At 38.2% G+C, this 17,555-nt stretch overlaps 1 protein-coding gene across 3 annotated transcripts; it reads left to right on the forward strand.

Annotated features, from left to right (window-relative positions):
• Nucleotides 1-2,967: 2,967 nt before the first annotated feature.
• LOC149815246 (uncharacterized) lies at nucleotides 2,968-16,090 on the forward strand. 3 transcript variants are annotated; one of them, XR_016427927.1, is made up of 5 exons: nucleotides 2,968-3,348; nucleotides 3,944-4,203; nucleotides 5,593-5,707; nucleotides 6,958-7,132; nucleotides 15,980-16,090. XR_016427927.1 is itself a non-coding variant. In XM_089989112.1 (5 exons), the coding sequence occupies exons 2-5, from the start codon at nucleotides 4,001-4,003 to the stop codon at nucleotides 8,415-8,417; spliced, it is 528 nt and encodes a 175-aa protein (XP_089845238.1). In that variant the 5' UTR covers nucleotides 2,968-3,348; nucleotides 3,944-4,000; the 3' UTR covers nucleotides 8,418-8,913. The 3 variants fall into 3 exon arrangements, 2 of the variants coding, with proteins under 2 accessions (XP_089845238.1, XP_089845237.1); XM_089989112.1 differs by lacking the exon at nucleotides 15,980-16,090 and adding an exon at nucleotides 8,390-8,913 and having other exon boundaries at nucleotides 5,593-5,714; XM_089989111.1 differs by lacking the exon at nucleotides 15,980-16,090 and having other exon boundaries at nucleotides 5,593-5,714; nucleotides 6,958-7,284.
• Nucleotides 16,091-17,555: the final 1,465 nt, after the last annotated feature.

A 17,555-nucleotide genomic window follows, 5' to 3' on the forward strand; every position in this document is an offset into this window, starting at 1 on the left:
TTATTCTTTTGAATTTTTTAAACAAAAATATTTTTAAATAGGAAAATTCCTCTTGCTTTTTAAGTTTTTTTATTTTTCTTAAATTTTATGCATGTTATATTTTTTATTTTTCATAAAATTTATTTATTTAAAAAAAGGTTGTGATTTTTTCTGAAATATAATTTTCTTAACAGAAATTATTTTTAAATAGGTCAATTTCTCTTGAGTTTTTTTGAAATTTGCATCTTAATTTTTGCAATTTTTAAATTTCATTTTTTTTTATATTTTAATTTCCAAACACAACAAAATTAGATTTTAAAACAAGTTTATTTTATTTGACTAGATACACTTGGATTCAAGTCTCTTTTTTTTTGAAAACCAAATTGGTTGTGAATCCAAATTTAACACATTGTTGAAAAATGTTAAACCATGCGTGAGCCGTTAATTTCTTTGGCAAAATTTCCCTGACTAGAAAAAGTTGTTTTGGCAACTTGAACAAAGATTAATTTCTTCAATGCCAATTGTTCTGTCAAATAAAAAAGAGAAATAAAATTAGTTTAGGACAACTTGTTCAAGAAAAACATCTCTTAACACAAGCTTGTACTGAACCAATTATCTTGAAGAATTGGTTCTCTAAATCAAACCACTACAAGAAAACACGTTATTACCAAAAATAAAAATGGTGATGATAAATTATCGTTGTCAATAGTAAATTAATCTCGATGATAAATAATGTTGTAGTAAAAATAGTTATAGTCTATGATTAAATATTGTCACATCTATCACACCGATAATATAAATAGGAACACACGAAAGATGGTTATGACTACATATTGCGATGATATTATCGTCGCTTTTTAAATACGATGATAATTAATCATTGCCTATTGTCTTTTATACTTTTTATAATATAGGCGATGATAATTATCGTCACATATATTCTTATTTTTTGATGATAATTATTGTCGTTAATAGATTATAAATAATCAGTATATTGATGATGATAATTATCATTATTAATATACTGATTATTTGTAATCTCTTGTTGATGATAATTATCATCGTCAATATGTTGATTATTTATAATCTATTGATGATAATAATTATTGTTATCATTATGCTGTTATTTGAATCTATTATCGATGATAATTATCGTCGTTAATATATTATAAATAATCAACATATTGATGATGATAATTATCGTAGTGAATATGTCAATTATTTGTAATCTATTGACAATAATTATCATCACCAATATACGATTATTTGAATATATTAGCGATGATAATTATCGTTATTAATAAATTACAAATAATCAACATATTGATGACGATAATTATCATTGCTAATATACTGATTATTTGTAATCTATTGATGATGATAATTAGGTTGATCTAGATGCATGGTTTTACATAAACAGACTGTTGGATCATCTGATTATTTGTAATGCTTGAAAATCAACAACTCCAATTTTTTGTAGACATGTAAGCATACAAAATCAGATTTGTTAATCTGATTACGGTGATCTAATAGGTGATTCCAATCAAATAGACCATGCCAAATGCATATCTAGGGTTAGATTTGCCAAAAACATATGAAAATCTCAATTGATACTCGTTTACATATTTTATTAGTTTATATGTTATAGTTTTCCTTGATTGAGGGCAACTAAAATATGGAAACTGGTATGCACTAGGTTTTTTATGGTTTTTTTTCTAAAAGTTCACTGTGTATATGCGATCTAGATGCATGGTTTTATAGAAAAAAAAACTCTTGGATCACCCAATTACGATGTATAAGAAGAATCTTTTAAGGCTTGAAAATAAACGATTAAAGATTTTCGTAAACATGCAAGCAGAAAAAATAACATTTTTTAATCTATTTACAATGATCCAATAATCAATTTCAAACTACTTTTAGTATATCTGCTTGAACCCACCTTAGGACCTAAAGATTTAACCGTAGACTCACTTGACCCAATCCAAAGTAACCTTATGCAAACTCTACACATATCCGATTATATCTAGGATCCAGACCCTAATAACCAGGTCCAAGACTCTCTTATGCCTATATTCTACAACCCAAATGCATTTGATACTTTACATGTAAGAGTTTCATCTAAAACTAGGGGTTGTCGGGTCGGGTTGGCGGGTCAGCATACCTCAACACGAATCCAACCCATTTATTAAACGTGTCGACTGTGCTAAACACGAACCCGACCCATTTATTAAACAGGTAACCTGACATGCCATGGTTAACCCGTTTAATAAACGGGTCGGGTCGGGTAAACAGGTTGGCGGGTCGGGTTCGGGTAAATGGGTTGGCGGGCGGGTCGGGGTCGGGTAAACGGGTTGGCGGGTCGGGTTCGGGTAAATGGGTTGACCCGCCCGCCTAACCCGTTTATTAAATGAGTTGGCGGGTTGGCATACCCCTAACACGAACCCGACCCGTTTAATAAACGGGTTAGGCGGGTCGACCCATTTACGACACGAACCCGTTTAAGCCAAACCCAAACCTGGCTAAGAAGCGGGTTGGCGGGATTTTGCCACCCTTATCTAAAACCAATGATAATTATAATCATTATTATTAATCTAAAATGAACAATAATTATCATCATTATTAATATAAAATGAACAATAATTATCATCATTATTATTAATCTAAAATCAACAATAATTATCATCATTATTAATATAAAATCAACAATAATTATCATCATTATTAATCTAAAACTGATGATAATTAATGATAATCAATATGCTGATTAATTAGTTTAATCTAAAGCTGTTAATATATTTAAAATCAATGATAATCATCGTCATTAATATTAATCTAAAATCAACAATAATTATCGTCGTCGGTAATATATTTAAAATCGTAATAATCATGTTAGTCAATATTAATCTATAATCGACTTATGAATCTAAAACCGACGATAATTACCGTAGCCTTTCTCCCTATCTCTTCCGTGACTCCGTCTACTGGAAATCTGCAAACACGCGCCCTTTCCCTCCTCTACTTCCACGAAGAGGAGCTCGAGGGAGAGGGCGATGCTGACGGTCACCACGGCGGTGAGAAATCGTCGAAATAGAAGATCTTGAGCACGGTCAAGTGGGAGTCGACAGATCCGGTGGTGGGTACTTGGAGGGTCAACTGGAAATGCCTATCTTCCGCATCGTTGTGGATGTCGCTTCCCTTCCACCGGTCTGAAAAAAGGGCAGAGAAATACTTGGAGCGGTGGAGGATGAAGGAGTGAAGGAAAACCCTAGTATAAGAGTGGAAACCCCCAGAAGAAGGTTCTCCTTCGGTGGTGGTAGTAGTAGAGAGGGAATCGGGGTGGGCGAGGGATGGAGAGGACTAGAGTTGAAGGTGAAGGACTACATCTGCGGTGATGGGATGTTTTGAACCTAACATTGAGCTTATGTTTCTTTTTTGGGTTTTTTCTTCTCAATGTTTTTTTATGCAATTTGGTGGTGCTTGCAGCTTGGTTGGTGTTAATTCTGAAATTTGGTGCGTGAAATTGCTACAGTTAAATCAGCTTCATAGCCTACTCTATTAAATGCACTTTTATGGAAATGGAAACAGAGACAGTAAACTTTCTTGGAAGATTTCAAAAAAGAAAAAAGAAAAAAGAAAAAAGAAAAAAGAAAAGAAAATCTGAAATTTTGTTAAACACCAACGTCCTCTAAAATTATCATGGTAACTATGCTATTAATATATACTGCCATGTGGTGGGAATCTCTTTTTCTTGATAAGCTACTTCTGCTAATCTTTAAACATCAAGGAGATACTGCTAGTGAGGCATGCTTCTTTTGCTCTACAAGTGTGGCCGTCAGTATATTTGTATTTCTCTGCTTTCTTTCATGTGGCTGTACTTCAATATATATTTCACCAGTATGTTGCTTACTCTGCTACAATATATCATTATAAGTAACATGTCTTATTTCAAAATTTTGAAGTTCAGATCATACAGAGTTATTTCTGAGTTCACGGGTAGTCTCAGAACCATTCCACTGTTCCCATGGCATCTAGTTCTTCATCTGTGTTTGCAAGAAGAGATTCCTTCTCAGATGAGGACTCTGTGAGGAGTGAACCTGTTGTTTCTGAGAGAACAGAACCTGAAAGCATATCAGAAAATGGATGCCTTTCCATTGTTGTCCTTGGTGCTTCAGGAGACCTTGCCAAGAAAAAGACATTTCCAGCTCTTTTCAATCTTTCAAGCAGGTATTCTATGATACCTTCACAAAATAATATAATTGATCACGAATTCACGAGTGATGCATGCTCTAATTTCTGATTGTTTGGTGATCAAGTTGTCTGTCCTTTCTTTTATGGTTACAGCACATGCATGATGTGTGCAGTTTTTTTATATCAAAGGCAGATAATTTAGGACCTAATTTCTTTATCTAATGAAAGGAAAAGAAAAAGTTGGAGTAGAAGCATGACTATATGTCTTGCCAGACTTATATTTTCTTCTAAGATTCCATTGTGGTAACCCTATGCAGTGATTGCAGTAGATATTCCCTTTAGCGCCTCTTATTTCTTATTTCTGTGTATATCTTCAAGAGAGATTTTAATATGATTTATTGCCTTATCTTTTTGCATTTCTAGCAATTCTAGCAATTTGTTTATATTGTTCTTTTATGGTCCCCCAATGGAAGAGAACTTGTGCATGCAATATAAAGGAGAGTCAGTCTCACTCCTCCCAAATGCAAATACCTGATTGTAATAAAGGCTATACTTAATGAACCTAACATTGAGCTCAAGCTTGCTTTGTTTAACTAAACAAACACAAGGTTAAGCCTTCTACTGTGCATAAGCTCATTAATGTTGTATCACTATATCCTTAACATTGAGCTCAAGCTTGCTTTGCTTAACTATATTGTATCATATTTTTTATGGGAAATTGGTTTGTACCGGGGAAAATGGCGGATAGAAGCACAACTGACATAACTGCTGATCAATATCACAAGTACAGTTTGCCCAAGGTATTCAAGTGGCCTGTGTTTTATTAACAAAATACCAACAAAGGAATCTTTTAGAGGAACCAACTGTTCACATGGAGCAAGTGATAACTTCGAACAGTTTTACACCAACAATGAGAGCTCTGTATGTTAAATAGCATTTTGCTTTAGTGTTGCTTTCTCTGCATTGTTCTCATTCAGACAATCCTGTTTTCTTGAAAAACTTATCATTTCTTTGGCGGATTGTGTCATATGCTTTGATGCGGCAGAGATGTTGTCGAACCAATTGAACATGTTCTCTGTGTTACTGAAATTCAATGCTGCTTTTATTATGATTTAAAGGATGTTTTTTCAAAACTGCAACTCTGTTTGTTAAATGTGAACAATATCCTATGTTTTCTTGTTAATAAAGTTAAGTTCTATTTTTGATAGTTCTAATTGTTTCCAGTGTCATAAACTAGCATTTGACTTTAGTTCAGATTGGGCCAGGGCATACATAACTTGACCCTTAGTCTGAACCTGACCTGATAAATCCAGGCTTGATCCGGAGATGAGTTTTTGTGAAACATATCCATTTGTTACTTGTAATTTCAATATATCTGATCCTTTTCTCATTTTTCTTTGGTTTCTTCATTATCGTGTTTTTCAGGTTTCATATGGGACATGTCAAGAAGAATATGACTGGCGTTGAACTGATCTTGACTGATATATGTCCCAGTAAATCACTTGCAAGCATGCTATTGAATATAAATCTTGTTCTTCCAGTAGGTGGTAAACATTCAATGTTCTCTCTTGTTCTTCCACTAAGTATTGCAGTAGCAGCCTCTCTACTCTGTAATTTTGGTTTAAGTTCCCCTTCATATTACCATGGATGTTCTGAATTCAATTTCCTCTCTACTCTGTTTTCTGAAGTGGTTGTTCTTCAAGTGCCTCATGAACAGGATAGGAGGCAGTATCATTACTTTCTGATTTCATTTCCTGATATAAAGATAGCAGATGGAATATAAACTAAATAGCTCTAGATCAAACACAAACTATACATGATATAAGAAAAATGGAGTTCCAATACAACTTGTGGCACAAGCACAACAATGTACTTGATATGCATACCAACAGATAGCAGTGAATGCCTCAAGGTGTTCCTGCATCATCAATTGGACAGTTCCATGGTAGTTGTTTCTCCACCCGAGACCAAGGGTCAGATAAGCAGCTTAGTTGCTGCATACTAACACACGAATAAACCATGAAATGTTTACCACCTACTGGAAGAACAAGATCTTGGGAACATCCATGCAATCTGCAATAAAAGACCTGCCAGAAATTCAGAAAACAACTTGCTATTCAAATATGTTGGAAAAAAATATGTATATCCTTGCGTAGTATTAGAATGGCATGTTCAGTCCGCATTGCAGTTTGTGCTTTGATGCTAAATGTCTTTCATGATAAGTTCATTTGATATTCAAATATGTTGGAGAAAAAGATCTATATCCTTGCTTAGTGTTAGAATGACATGTTCAGTCACTTTTTGTGGTATTCCGTCCTATATCCATAAGCCTTATTTCTGAATATTAATTGCAACAATCTTGTGAGCGCATCCTAACAATTTTCTTGCAGTAGTAGCCTTTCTTCAATATCCTTGCATAGTGTTCTTGTTTGTGCATGTGGATTATTATTTTCTAAAAGCTCATAATCCTTAACTTTCACTATAGTGTTGGAAGTTATATATATATATATATATATATATATATATATATATATATATATATATATATATATATTATTGCACTTTTGTTGTCTCTTTTGATTGCAGACTTGTCTAGCCTTAAAATATGAATGTTGCCTTTTTCTTTTCACTGTTAAGTTTTTCCTTGTCTTTTGTGTTGAGCTGCTAGTTCTTAAAAGATGCTGTTAATTAATGACGAGTGGATCCAAAAAAGGTTTTTGTCCAAGTAATGCATTTTCTATGTTGAGTTTGAAGGACTTAAAGTCTTAAACCAGTATCACTCTGTTGCAGGAGAAGATGGACCACCTCTGACTGAATTGAGTGGCTATAACTTGAAGAGGCAAGAATTCAATCCAGAGTATGACAATGATGCTGAACAACCTCTAGCAGAGATGGAATTCAAGGAGAATGATTCTGAAACTGATCGTGAGCTGAAGCTGCGAGTATTGCACATATATCTGTCAAGGTGTGTTAGTAATGCAAGATTAGTTTCTATTTTCAATAAGTGAAAATGTTTCTTACTACTAAAGTGGTTTATCCTCTCTTATATGTATCTCTAGCACATCTTTGTATCTGCTATATATTGACAGGGAATATACAATTAAAAAGAAATGAAAAGTTTGTACTGGCACAGTTCTAATTTGCGCCAGTAAACACTTTTTACTGGCGCAACAAATGTGCCAGTCAAAAGTCCTTTGACACTCTGAAGGCCTTTTACTGATGCAGTTTCTGCGCCAGTAAAAAGTGTTTACTGGCACAACTCTGTGCCAGTAAAGCCTTCAGTTTGTTATTGGTGTAGTTGGTATCTGAAAATAAATTGATCACTAAGGAAGCAGTCAATGATAGGACCGACGTGCTGGAGCTGATTCAATTGCTATGTAAGTTAGGAGAAAAGGAGGTGGAAATGTTGTTTAGAAACAGTCTATGCATATGAAGTCCATTGACACCTTTGGACAGAGAACGTCTCATATAGAAGGGTTAAATAATTAAATATATAAACATGTAATATTGGGCATGTTTTTTGTTTTTGACTGATTTTGGTTAGGTATTGTTATCATGATTGTATTGATCATACACAGATGGACTAATACATATGAATCCCCATTTATGGGAAATAGCTGTAAGAAGGAAGGGCAAACCAAGGAAGGAAAATTAGGTTGGTCTGGTCAATGTTGTCCCCATTTAGATTCTAGTCATTGTCTGTGAGGTATTGTGCCTTTTTTTTCAAGTTTCTGCAAGCCTGTAAGCTTGTTGGTTCTCTCTATTTGAGTTTTTTTTGTGTTTGTCATGTTCTCGTGGAAATATCATATAAACAACACTACTATTATTGAACAAGCACATACTTATATTAGCATGAAAAATTTGTTATGTGTTTTTGGGATTACTCTTCTTTATGTGCTGTCCACCAACTTCCCCTTTCTGTGTTTTGTACCTTAGTTTGCTATTATGATATGGTTTGCAAATGTTCCCCTGAGACCTACTTTGTACCATTGTGTTTAGAGTTTGTTTTGCTTTGGTTGAGTCTTGATGTAAAGTGTAGAGTTACTTGTAACTTTCTTCGGGCCACCCATGCACTTTGGTTCAGGTTGAAAAATACCCTCGAGCAAAAATGTAAATGAATGCAAATGCGAAGAAATTTCTTTTGTTTACCCTGGTTGTGATTGCTTTTGAGTGATTGCGATTTTCTCTCCCTCTCTATTATCTTGCTCTCTTTCACTCTCAGTTATCAAAGCTTCCACAACGACAAGTGAGCGATTAGAAGGCTTGCGACGATAAGGAAGGACCGTCGCGCCACACTAGCCTATTGAAGAAAGTAGGTCCGTGACAAGTGGTACCAGAGCCCGTTCTCGAGCGGGGGAAGGGATTTAGGAGTCGATGTCGAGAGACGCGCCACAAGCCGCAATTTGTGAGCAAGACATCGTGGCACACCATTACAACTTGCGAAGCACCAAAGGAAAGGCAGTTGTCCAGGTCGAGGAGATGAGTTCACCTTGGGGCCATGAGGAGATGATTGCGATTGTCAGCAGACTGGTGGTTGATATGACTTCACATGAGGAAGCGATTTCGCGCGTAGTTGAGTCGTTCGGAGGACTGAACGACGAGGTGACGAGCCTGCGAGAGGAGGTAAACTTGCTGATGGGACATGCTACTTCATTGACTACGACAGTGACCGTCTTACAGACTGAAGTTGAAGAGCTTCAGTTGAAGAACCACACTCTGTAGCAGATAGTTACCTTCAATGGCAGAAGTGGCGATAGGTCATCAAAGATAGATGTGCCGATGCCAATTAAATTCAATAGTTTCAAGGATAGCAAGGTCATAAAAAACTTTCTATTCCAGGTAGAAGATTACTTGGATATTCAGAATTTATTGCCCGAAGACCTCATGGTGAAGGCAACAACAACTCTACTCAACAGAGATGCTATAGCCTGGTGGAGACGGAAGCGTAGCTGTTAAGATATGTGCATTCATATATATTTATATATTTATATATGAATATATAAACCGAAATACCCATTAAGGGTATTTCGGTCCTTTCACTAGATAGGCGTCGACCCATTAGGGGCTAATACTTTGTTTTTTTGTATTTTTAGTTTTTTTGCTTTTTTACTTTTTCATTTTTTGTCTTTTGTGATTGGGACAACTCCATATAGCTGTTGGAGCTGCCCCAACAATCATAAATATGACCGTTGGGTGCAGCCCCAAGAGCCATATGGGGCTGCCCCATATGTATCCTCATGTATTATAAATAGGTCTCTCTAGACCTTGTATTTTCATCTTTTTTGAGAGTGTCTCTATGTAATATCAAATTTGTTAGACCCTTGTGTGGGTAGTTTGATGATTCAATCAAGTAGATTCAATCAAGTATTCTACTTGATTGAAAGTGTGTTCTTGCATTGATTGAAAGTGTGTTCTTGCATATGTATTGTATTCAATCCATTTCATTACAATAGCGACATGGAAAGAGGCCATTGCGTGATTGATACCTTTTAAGCTTTCAAAATTGAGCTATGAAATTACTTTATGTCAAGGAATGTACAGTGCCAAACTTATCGGATAGTGGCAGAACTCAAACACACTGGAGTCTTGATAGACTACATCAAAACGTTCTAAAAGCTCATGCTAGACGTACCCACTATACCGAATGAATACAAACTCAACTGGTTTATTGTGGCGCTACATCCTTAGGTACAGTCCGAAGTGGAAAGGAGCAATGCCCAGACTTTGGAAGATGCGTATGTGATGGCCGAGCGACTGGTAGATACACAAAGCAAGCCTTTCACTCTATCAACTAAGTTTGGGAAGAAGCCGGACCACAGAGTCAAGGAGGATCGACGCAACAATAAAGGTGAGTAATCGACCCATCACCATTATGATAAGAGGTAAAATTATAGAAAGCACAACTATAACGGCAACAAAGGGTCGGTTGTGACTGGTTGGTTCTGTGGCGAAAGACATCGTCAGGCAATGTCTAAAGCGCTTTGTGAAGGATGACGAGCAGGACAATGCAGTGCATGCATAGAGTAGTGACGCCGAGGTCATGCAACCAAGGATGTGAGCCATGCAAACTATCAACACAGTTAGAAGTTGCGCAACTGAGAGCATGCCGATTAGCAAAGAGTTCATGTAACTAGAAGTCATTGCAAATGAAAAGTCTACTACGATAATGATAGACTCCGGGGCCACGCATAACTTCGTCTCACGAGAAGAGGCTGTGCGATTGGGCTTGAAGCCTGAGCCAAAGCAGAGGACTATCAAGACTGTGAATTTTGAGGACAAGCCAATCCTTGGTGAAGCAAGGGATGTGGTTATCCAAGTTGAGAGTTGAGCCGCTAGAGCCAACTTCTCAATGGTGTCCCTGGACGACTTCAAAATGATTTTGGGCATGGAGTTTCTTCGCAGTCAGAATGTAATGATGTCGTCGAAATTCAACTCGTTGACAATCATGGGGCCAAACTTTTCACAAATGGTGCAGTGCCTTACTCTTGGAGGTAAGTCTTCAATGCTATCTGCTATGCAATTGAAGAAGTGTGTCAAGCGTGGAGATCAAACATTCCTAGTCGTCGTGCGCATCGAAGAAGGGAAGGTGAAAACAACATTGCCGTCGACCTTTGCCCCACTATTTGCTGAGTTTCGGGGAGTGATGCCCTTGAAATTGTTAGAGTGTCTGCCGTCGAGACGTGAGGTCGACCACAAGTTAGAGTTGACCCCTAGAGCAAAGCACCCTGTCATGGTCTCTTATTGCATGTGGTCGGCTGAATTGAGGGAGTTGCGCAGACAACTGAACGAGATGTTGGAGACAGACATTATTCGTCATTCTAAAGCACCCTTTGGTGCCCCAGTACTCTTTTAAGTGAAGCATGATAGCTCCAAATGGCTATACGTGGATTATCGTGCGTTGAACAAGGTCACGATGAAAAACAAGTATCGGTTGTCACTGATAGCGGACTTGTTCGACCATCTAGGTAGTGCCCATGTCTTTTCAAAGCTAGATTTGCGATCGGGTTACTGACAAGTGAGGATTGCTGACGGTGATGAACCCAAGATGACTTGTGTCACTCGCTATGGTGCTTATGAATTCTTAGTGATGCCATTCAGGTTGACTAATACTCCAACCGCATTCACGACGTTGATGAACAAAATCTTCTGCCCTTAGACAAATTCATAGTAGTCTATCTCGACAACATCGTGATTTACAACAACAACATGGAGGAACATGTCGAGCACTTGCGAACAATGTTTTAAGTGTTGAAGGAGAATGACTTCTATGTCAAGCGAGAAAAGTGTCTCTTCGGTCAGGGAGGAGATCAATTTCCTTGGCTACGTCGTGGGGCGTGGTTTGCTGCCCATGAACGGGCAGAAGATAAGAGCCATCAAGGAATGAAATCCGTCAACCAAAGTGCCAGAGTTGCGGTCATTCCTTGGCTTGACCAACTATTATTGACAATTCATCGAAGGCTACTTCTTTATTGATGCCTCCCTCACAAATTTGCTAAACAAGAATCAGGTATGACTTTGGATAGGAGCCTGCTAATATTGAATTCTTAATTTCCTTAATAGAGTTACGTTCATTGAATAAAACTCTTTGAATTCTGCAGCGGACAAAAATTAAGGCTGATTAAAGAGAGGATTTGAAAGGGCATACGTTAGTTGTTCTGATTTTAAATGTTGGAGGTTTCAAGTCGGTTGGACTTCTCTATAGAAAGTTATGACTATTTAGTGAGGAGTTATCAGAATTTAATGTGTTGTTTAGAATGCAGTTTTTTTTTTTGTGGGGATTTCTAGAGGTGTTTAGGGGTATAAAAGGAGTCGTATTCTGTTGTTATGTACGTGAAGAAAACCAAAAGAGTTTATATTTAAAAGAAGAATATTTCTTATCATCACATACTTCTCTTCTCTTCCTTCAAAAGGGTTCCATCCACCGTTTTATCTTTAACAGAGTGGTATCTGAGCCATGGCAAATAGTGGCGCGATCATTGGTGCATTCGGGCAAGTCTCATGCCCGCGTCTCTCAAAAACCAACTACGACAACTGGAGCATACACATGAAGGCGTTACTCGGGTCCCAAGAGGCGTGGGATGTCGTTGAGCAAGGCTATACCGAAAGAGAGACCACGGAGGGCTTGACGACCAATCAAGTGGAGTGGAGTTGAAAGATTCACGCAAGAAGGACAAAACTGCGTTCTACATAATCTACCAAGCAATTGATGAGTTCGGCTTTGAGAAGATAACCGGAGCAAAAACAACAAAGGATGCATGAGAGACTCTTGAAAAGGCATACAAAGGTGCCGACTGAGTAAAACAAGTTCGACTACAAACTCTTCGAGGCGAACTCGAAGCAATGAAAATGAAAGAGTCCGAAGGCGTATCCGACTACATAACGAGGGTGCAAAGTGTTGTCAATCAACTAAAACGAAATGGCGAGACTCTAACCGATGCAAGAGTGGTGGAGAAGTTATTTCGGTCTTGGACCAATGACTTCGAAAATGTGGTGTGCGCGATTGAAGAGTCGAAAAACTTGGAGGAGATGACCATTGACGATCTCGCAAGTTCTTTGGAGGCTCATGAACAAAGAAAAAAGAAAAAGAAGCAAGAGATGCTAGAAGAAGTGTTGCAAGCAAAGGCTACACTAAAAGAGGAGAAATCAAGCAATGGTGATCGTGGTAGAGCTCGAGGTCGAGGTCATGGCGGCTATAGAGGTCGTGGCTTTGGTCGCGGTAGAGGCCGCAGTCGTGGACAAGGTGAAAATGAAGAAAGAAGCAACAACAATAATTCACGTGGTAGAGGACGTGGTCGTGGAAGAGGCGACCGATCAAGTAAGTACAATGTTGATTGTTATAATTGTGGTAAATATGGTCATTATGCAAGTGAATGTTACTCCGAGAAGAAGGTGGAGGAAAATGCTAATTTTGCAGCTAAGGAAGAAACCGAAAATAATGATATTGTGTTATTGGCAAGTAAGGAGAATGGTCCCGAAAAAGAGAAGGTGTGGTACCTCGACACGGGTGCAAGCAACCATATGTGCGGGTACAAGCATATATGTTCACCAAATTGAAGGAGATAGCAAATGGCAATGTTTCTTTTGGTGATGCTTCCAAAGTGTGTGTAGAAGGCCAAGATAATATTTTGATTAAATTGAAAGATGGAACACAAAAGTTTATTTCAAGTGTTTATTATGTCCCAGAAATGAAGTCTAATATTTTGAGTTTGGGACAATTGTTGGAACGAGGTTACACGGTGTTCATGAAAAACCAATATCTCTATTTGAGAGACAAAAATAATCGGTTAATAGCCCAAGTTGAGATGGCCAAAAATAGGATGTTTAAATTGAATTTGATGAACATCGAAGCCAAATGTTTAAAGGCTTGTGTAGAAGATAAAAGTTAGTTGTGGCATTTAAGATTTGGGCACATCAATTTTGGAGGGCTAAAAGAAATGGCTAGCAAGAAGATGGTGTATGGATTGCCATCAATCGATTCTCTTGACAAGTTTTGTGAAGGGTGTGTGATTGGCAAACATCCAAGAAGTACTTTTCCAAAAATGGCGGAATAACGAGCAAAGAAGTCTCTTGAATTGGTGAATACCGATATTTGTGGGCCGATCAAGCCAAGCTCCATTGGTGAGAACCGATATTTTATAACTTTTATTTATGATTTTTCTCGCAAAACTTGGGTTTATTTCATAAAAGAAAAATCGGAGGCTTTTGTGATTTTTAAGAAGTTTAAAGTTTTTGTTGAAAAACAAAGTGGCTTTCATATCAAGGTGTTGATATCGGATCGAGGCGACAAATTTATTTCGGTCGCGTTTAACTCTTTTTGTGAAGAACATGGTATTCAACGTCATTTGACGGCCCCATACTCACCACATCAAAATGGAGTCGCGGAGCGCAAGAATCAGACTATTCTCGACATGGTCCGAAGCATGCTCAAGAGTAAGAACATGCCAAAAGAATTTTGGGTAGAGGCAGTGGATTGTGCCATTTATTTGCAAAATCGATGCAAGACATCAAGTTTGGAAAATATTACACCGCAAGAGGCATGGAGCATGGAGCGGTTTAAAACCGACGGTGGCACATTTAAAAGTATTCGGTAGCGTGGCTTATGCGCACATACCGGATCAAAAGCGTGTGAAATTAGATGACAAGAGTTTGAAGTTGATCTTTGTTGGGTATGATGAGAGGTCAAAAGCATATAAACTTTTTGATCCTACTAACAAAAAGATGCATATTAGTCGTGATGTGCAGGTAAACGAAGAGGCGATGTGGGATTGGAATTCAATGGTGGAGATTTTTCATGAGAAGACAAGAGATGAGATGCACACACTGATGAATATGCCAAATTTGACATCCAACAACCATGAGAAGGAACCAACTATTATAACACACGAAGCTCCTTCATCGGATGACGAGGCAAGAACCCCAAAAACAAGAAGCATACGTGACTTGTATGAGGCGACAAGCGAGTTGCATTTGGTGCATCTCTTGGCTCAAGGCGACAATATTTCTTTCGAAGAGGCGATTGTAGATGGCAAGTGGCGAGCCGCTATGGATGATGAGATGCATGCAATCTAGAAAAATGATACATGGGAAGTCACTTTTCTTCCCGAAGGTCATAAAGCTATTGGTGTCAAGTGGGTGTACAAGAAGAAAATGAACCCTCAAGGTGAAATTCAGAAATACAAAGCGAGATTGGTGGCAAAAGGCTACAAGCAACAAGCCAGTATCGATTATGAAGAAGTGTTTGCACCGGTGCCTCGAATGGAGACTATTCGACTCTTGATTTCTCTTGCGGCTTAATCAAAATGACGCATTTATCAAATGGATGTCAAGTCGGCCTTTCTCAATGGTATGTTGGAAGAAGAAGTATACATTGAGCAACCCCCTGGGTATGTGAAAGAAGACGATGAAGGTAAGGTTTTAAAATTAAAGAAGGCTTTATATGATTTGAAGCAAGCTCCTAGAGCTTGGAACACTCGGATTGATCAGTATTTTAAATTGCACGGGTTTCTACAATGCCCTTACAAACATGCATTATATGTGAAGGTTAAAAATGAAGATATGTTGGTTGTGGCTTTGTATGTTGATGATTTAATTTTTTCGGGCAATAATGCATAAATGATTGATGATTTCAAAAGGGCCATGAAGAGTGAATTTGAGATGACCGACTTGGGACTTATGGAGGCTTATGCTAAGGAAATTTTAAAAAGGTATAAGATGGAGGATTGCAAGCCGGTTAGCACACCGGTTGATTGTGGTGTTAAGTTGTCTCTGCATGACAAAGGAAAGGTGATCGATGCGACCTTATACAAGAGCCTAGTTGGTAGTTTGAGGTACTTGACATGCACTAGGCGGATATTTTATATGCGGTTGGATTAGTAAGCCGGTACATGGAGGAGCCGAGATCGACACATTGGAAGACTATCAAGCGGATTCTCCGTTACATTCGAGGTACTCTATCTCTTGGTTTGTTTTACGGTTCATCCGCTAATAACTCTAAAATATTTGGCTATTCGGATAGTGATTGGGGCGGAGACACGGATGATAGAAAGAGCACCTTGGGATTTGTATTTTACATGGGAGATACGACTTTCACATGGCTTTCGAAGAAGCAACCAATTGTGACACTTTCGACATGTGAGGCGGAATATGTGGCGGCAACAACATGTGTGTGTCATGCAATTTGGTTAAGAAGGTTATTCAAAGAGATTAATTTTGCTCAAGATGAGGCTACAAAAAATTATTTGGACAGCAAGTCGGCAATCGAGTTGGCGAAGAATCCAGTCCATCATGAAAGGAACAAGCATATCGATGTGAGATTTCATTTTATTCGGGAGCATGTGAAGAAGAAGAAAATCGAATTGATACATGTGAGTAGTGAAAATCAAGTTGTCGACATATTTACGAAGCCATTGCCAACCAAGAAGTTTGAGAAATTTAAAAATCTTCTCAGCATCAAGGATGAAAATGGAATTAAGCTTAAAGGGGGGTGTTGAATTATAAACTTAATTTCCTTAATAGAGTTACGTTCATTGAATAAAACTCTTTGAATTTTGCAGCAAACAAAATTTAAGGCTGATTAAAGAGAGGATTTGAAAGGACATACGTTGGTTGTTCTGATTTTAAATGGTGGAGGTTTCAAGTCTGTTGGACTTCTCTATAGAAAGTTATGACTATTTAGTGAGGAGTTATCAGAATTTAATGTGCTGTTTAGAATGTTGTTGTTTTTTGTGGGAATTTCTAGAGGTGTTTAGGGGTATAAAAGGAGTCGTATTTTGTTGTTATGTACGTGAAGAAAACCAAAAGAGTTTATATTTAAAAGAAGAATATTTCTTATCATCACATACTTCTCTTCTCTTCCTTGAAAAGGGTTCCATCCACCGTTTTATCTTTAACAGCTAAGACGCCTTCGATGACTTGAAGAAAGGCCCTTGTGAGGGAACTAGTGCTGCGATTGCTGGACCACTCCAGACCCTTTGAAGTTCACACAGACGCCTCAGACTTTGCCATTGATAGAGTTATTATACAGGAGGGCCATCCAATTCCCTATGAGAATCAGAAGCTAAAGGATGTGGAGAGACGCTACACAGTGTACAAGACTGAAATGACGACCATCATGCACTTCCTCAAGACCTGGCGGCACTATCTTTTGGGTGCCCAGTTCGTCTTCAAGACGGACAACGTCGCCGTGAGCTATTTCCAAACACAGAAGAAGTTGACACCCAAGAAAGGTTGATGACAAATATTTCTAGCTGAGTTCGACTTTGCTTTAAAGTATAAGGTGAGGAAGACCAACGTTGTTGCTGATGCCTTGAGTTACAAGGTAGAACTGACGGCTGTGTGGGCGGAGCCTTCTGAAGTTCACTTGAAGGGCACATTGCTGGACCGCATCCGCGAAGGAATGCAACATGACCCAATGGCGCAACACCTTGTCTCTCTGGCATAAGCGGGAAAGACTCGACGATTCTGGTTACGGGACGACCTTCTTGTGGCTAAAGGAGGATGCGTATTTGTGCCACAGTGGGAAAACCTTCGTCGCAAATTGCTTAAGGAGTGCCATGATACTTTATGGTCCGATCATCTAGGTCAAGAGCGGACCTTAGCACTCCTTGAGCGCGGTTACTATTGGTTGCAAATAAGAGACGATGTGGAGGGGTATGTGTGAACGTGCATCGTCCCCCAACAAGACAAGAAGATCAATCAGAACACTGTCGGCCTCCTTCAGTCTCTATCTATCCCAGAACGTCCTTGGGAAAATATTTTTATAGATTTCATGTTAGCTTGCCTAAGATAGATAACTTCAGCTCCATCCTGGTGGTGGACCATTTCTTTAAATACGCGACCTTCATCTCAACTTTCAAAGAGTGCCTGTAGAGAAGTCAATAGAGTTGTTT

The sequence above is a fragment of the Nuphar pumila genome, chromosome 15, assembly GCF_984573655.1.
Source record: "Nuphar pumila chromosome 15, dmNupPumi1.hap1.1, whole genome shotgun sequence".
NCBI lineage: Eukaryota > Viridiplantae > Streptophyta > Magnoliopsida > Nymphaeales > Nymphaeaceae > Nuphar > Nuphar pumila.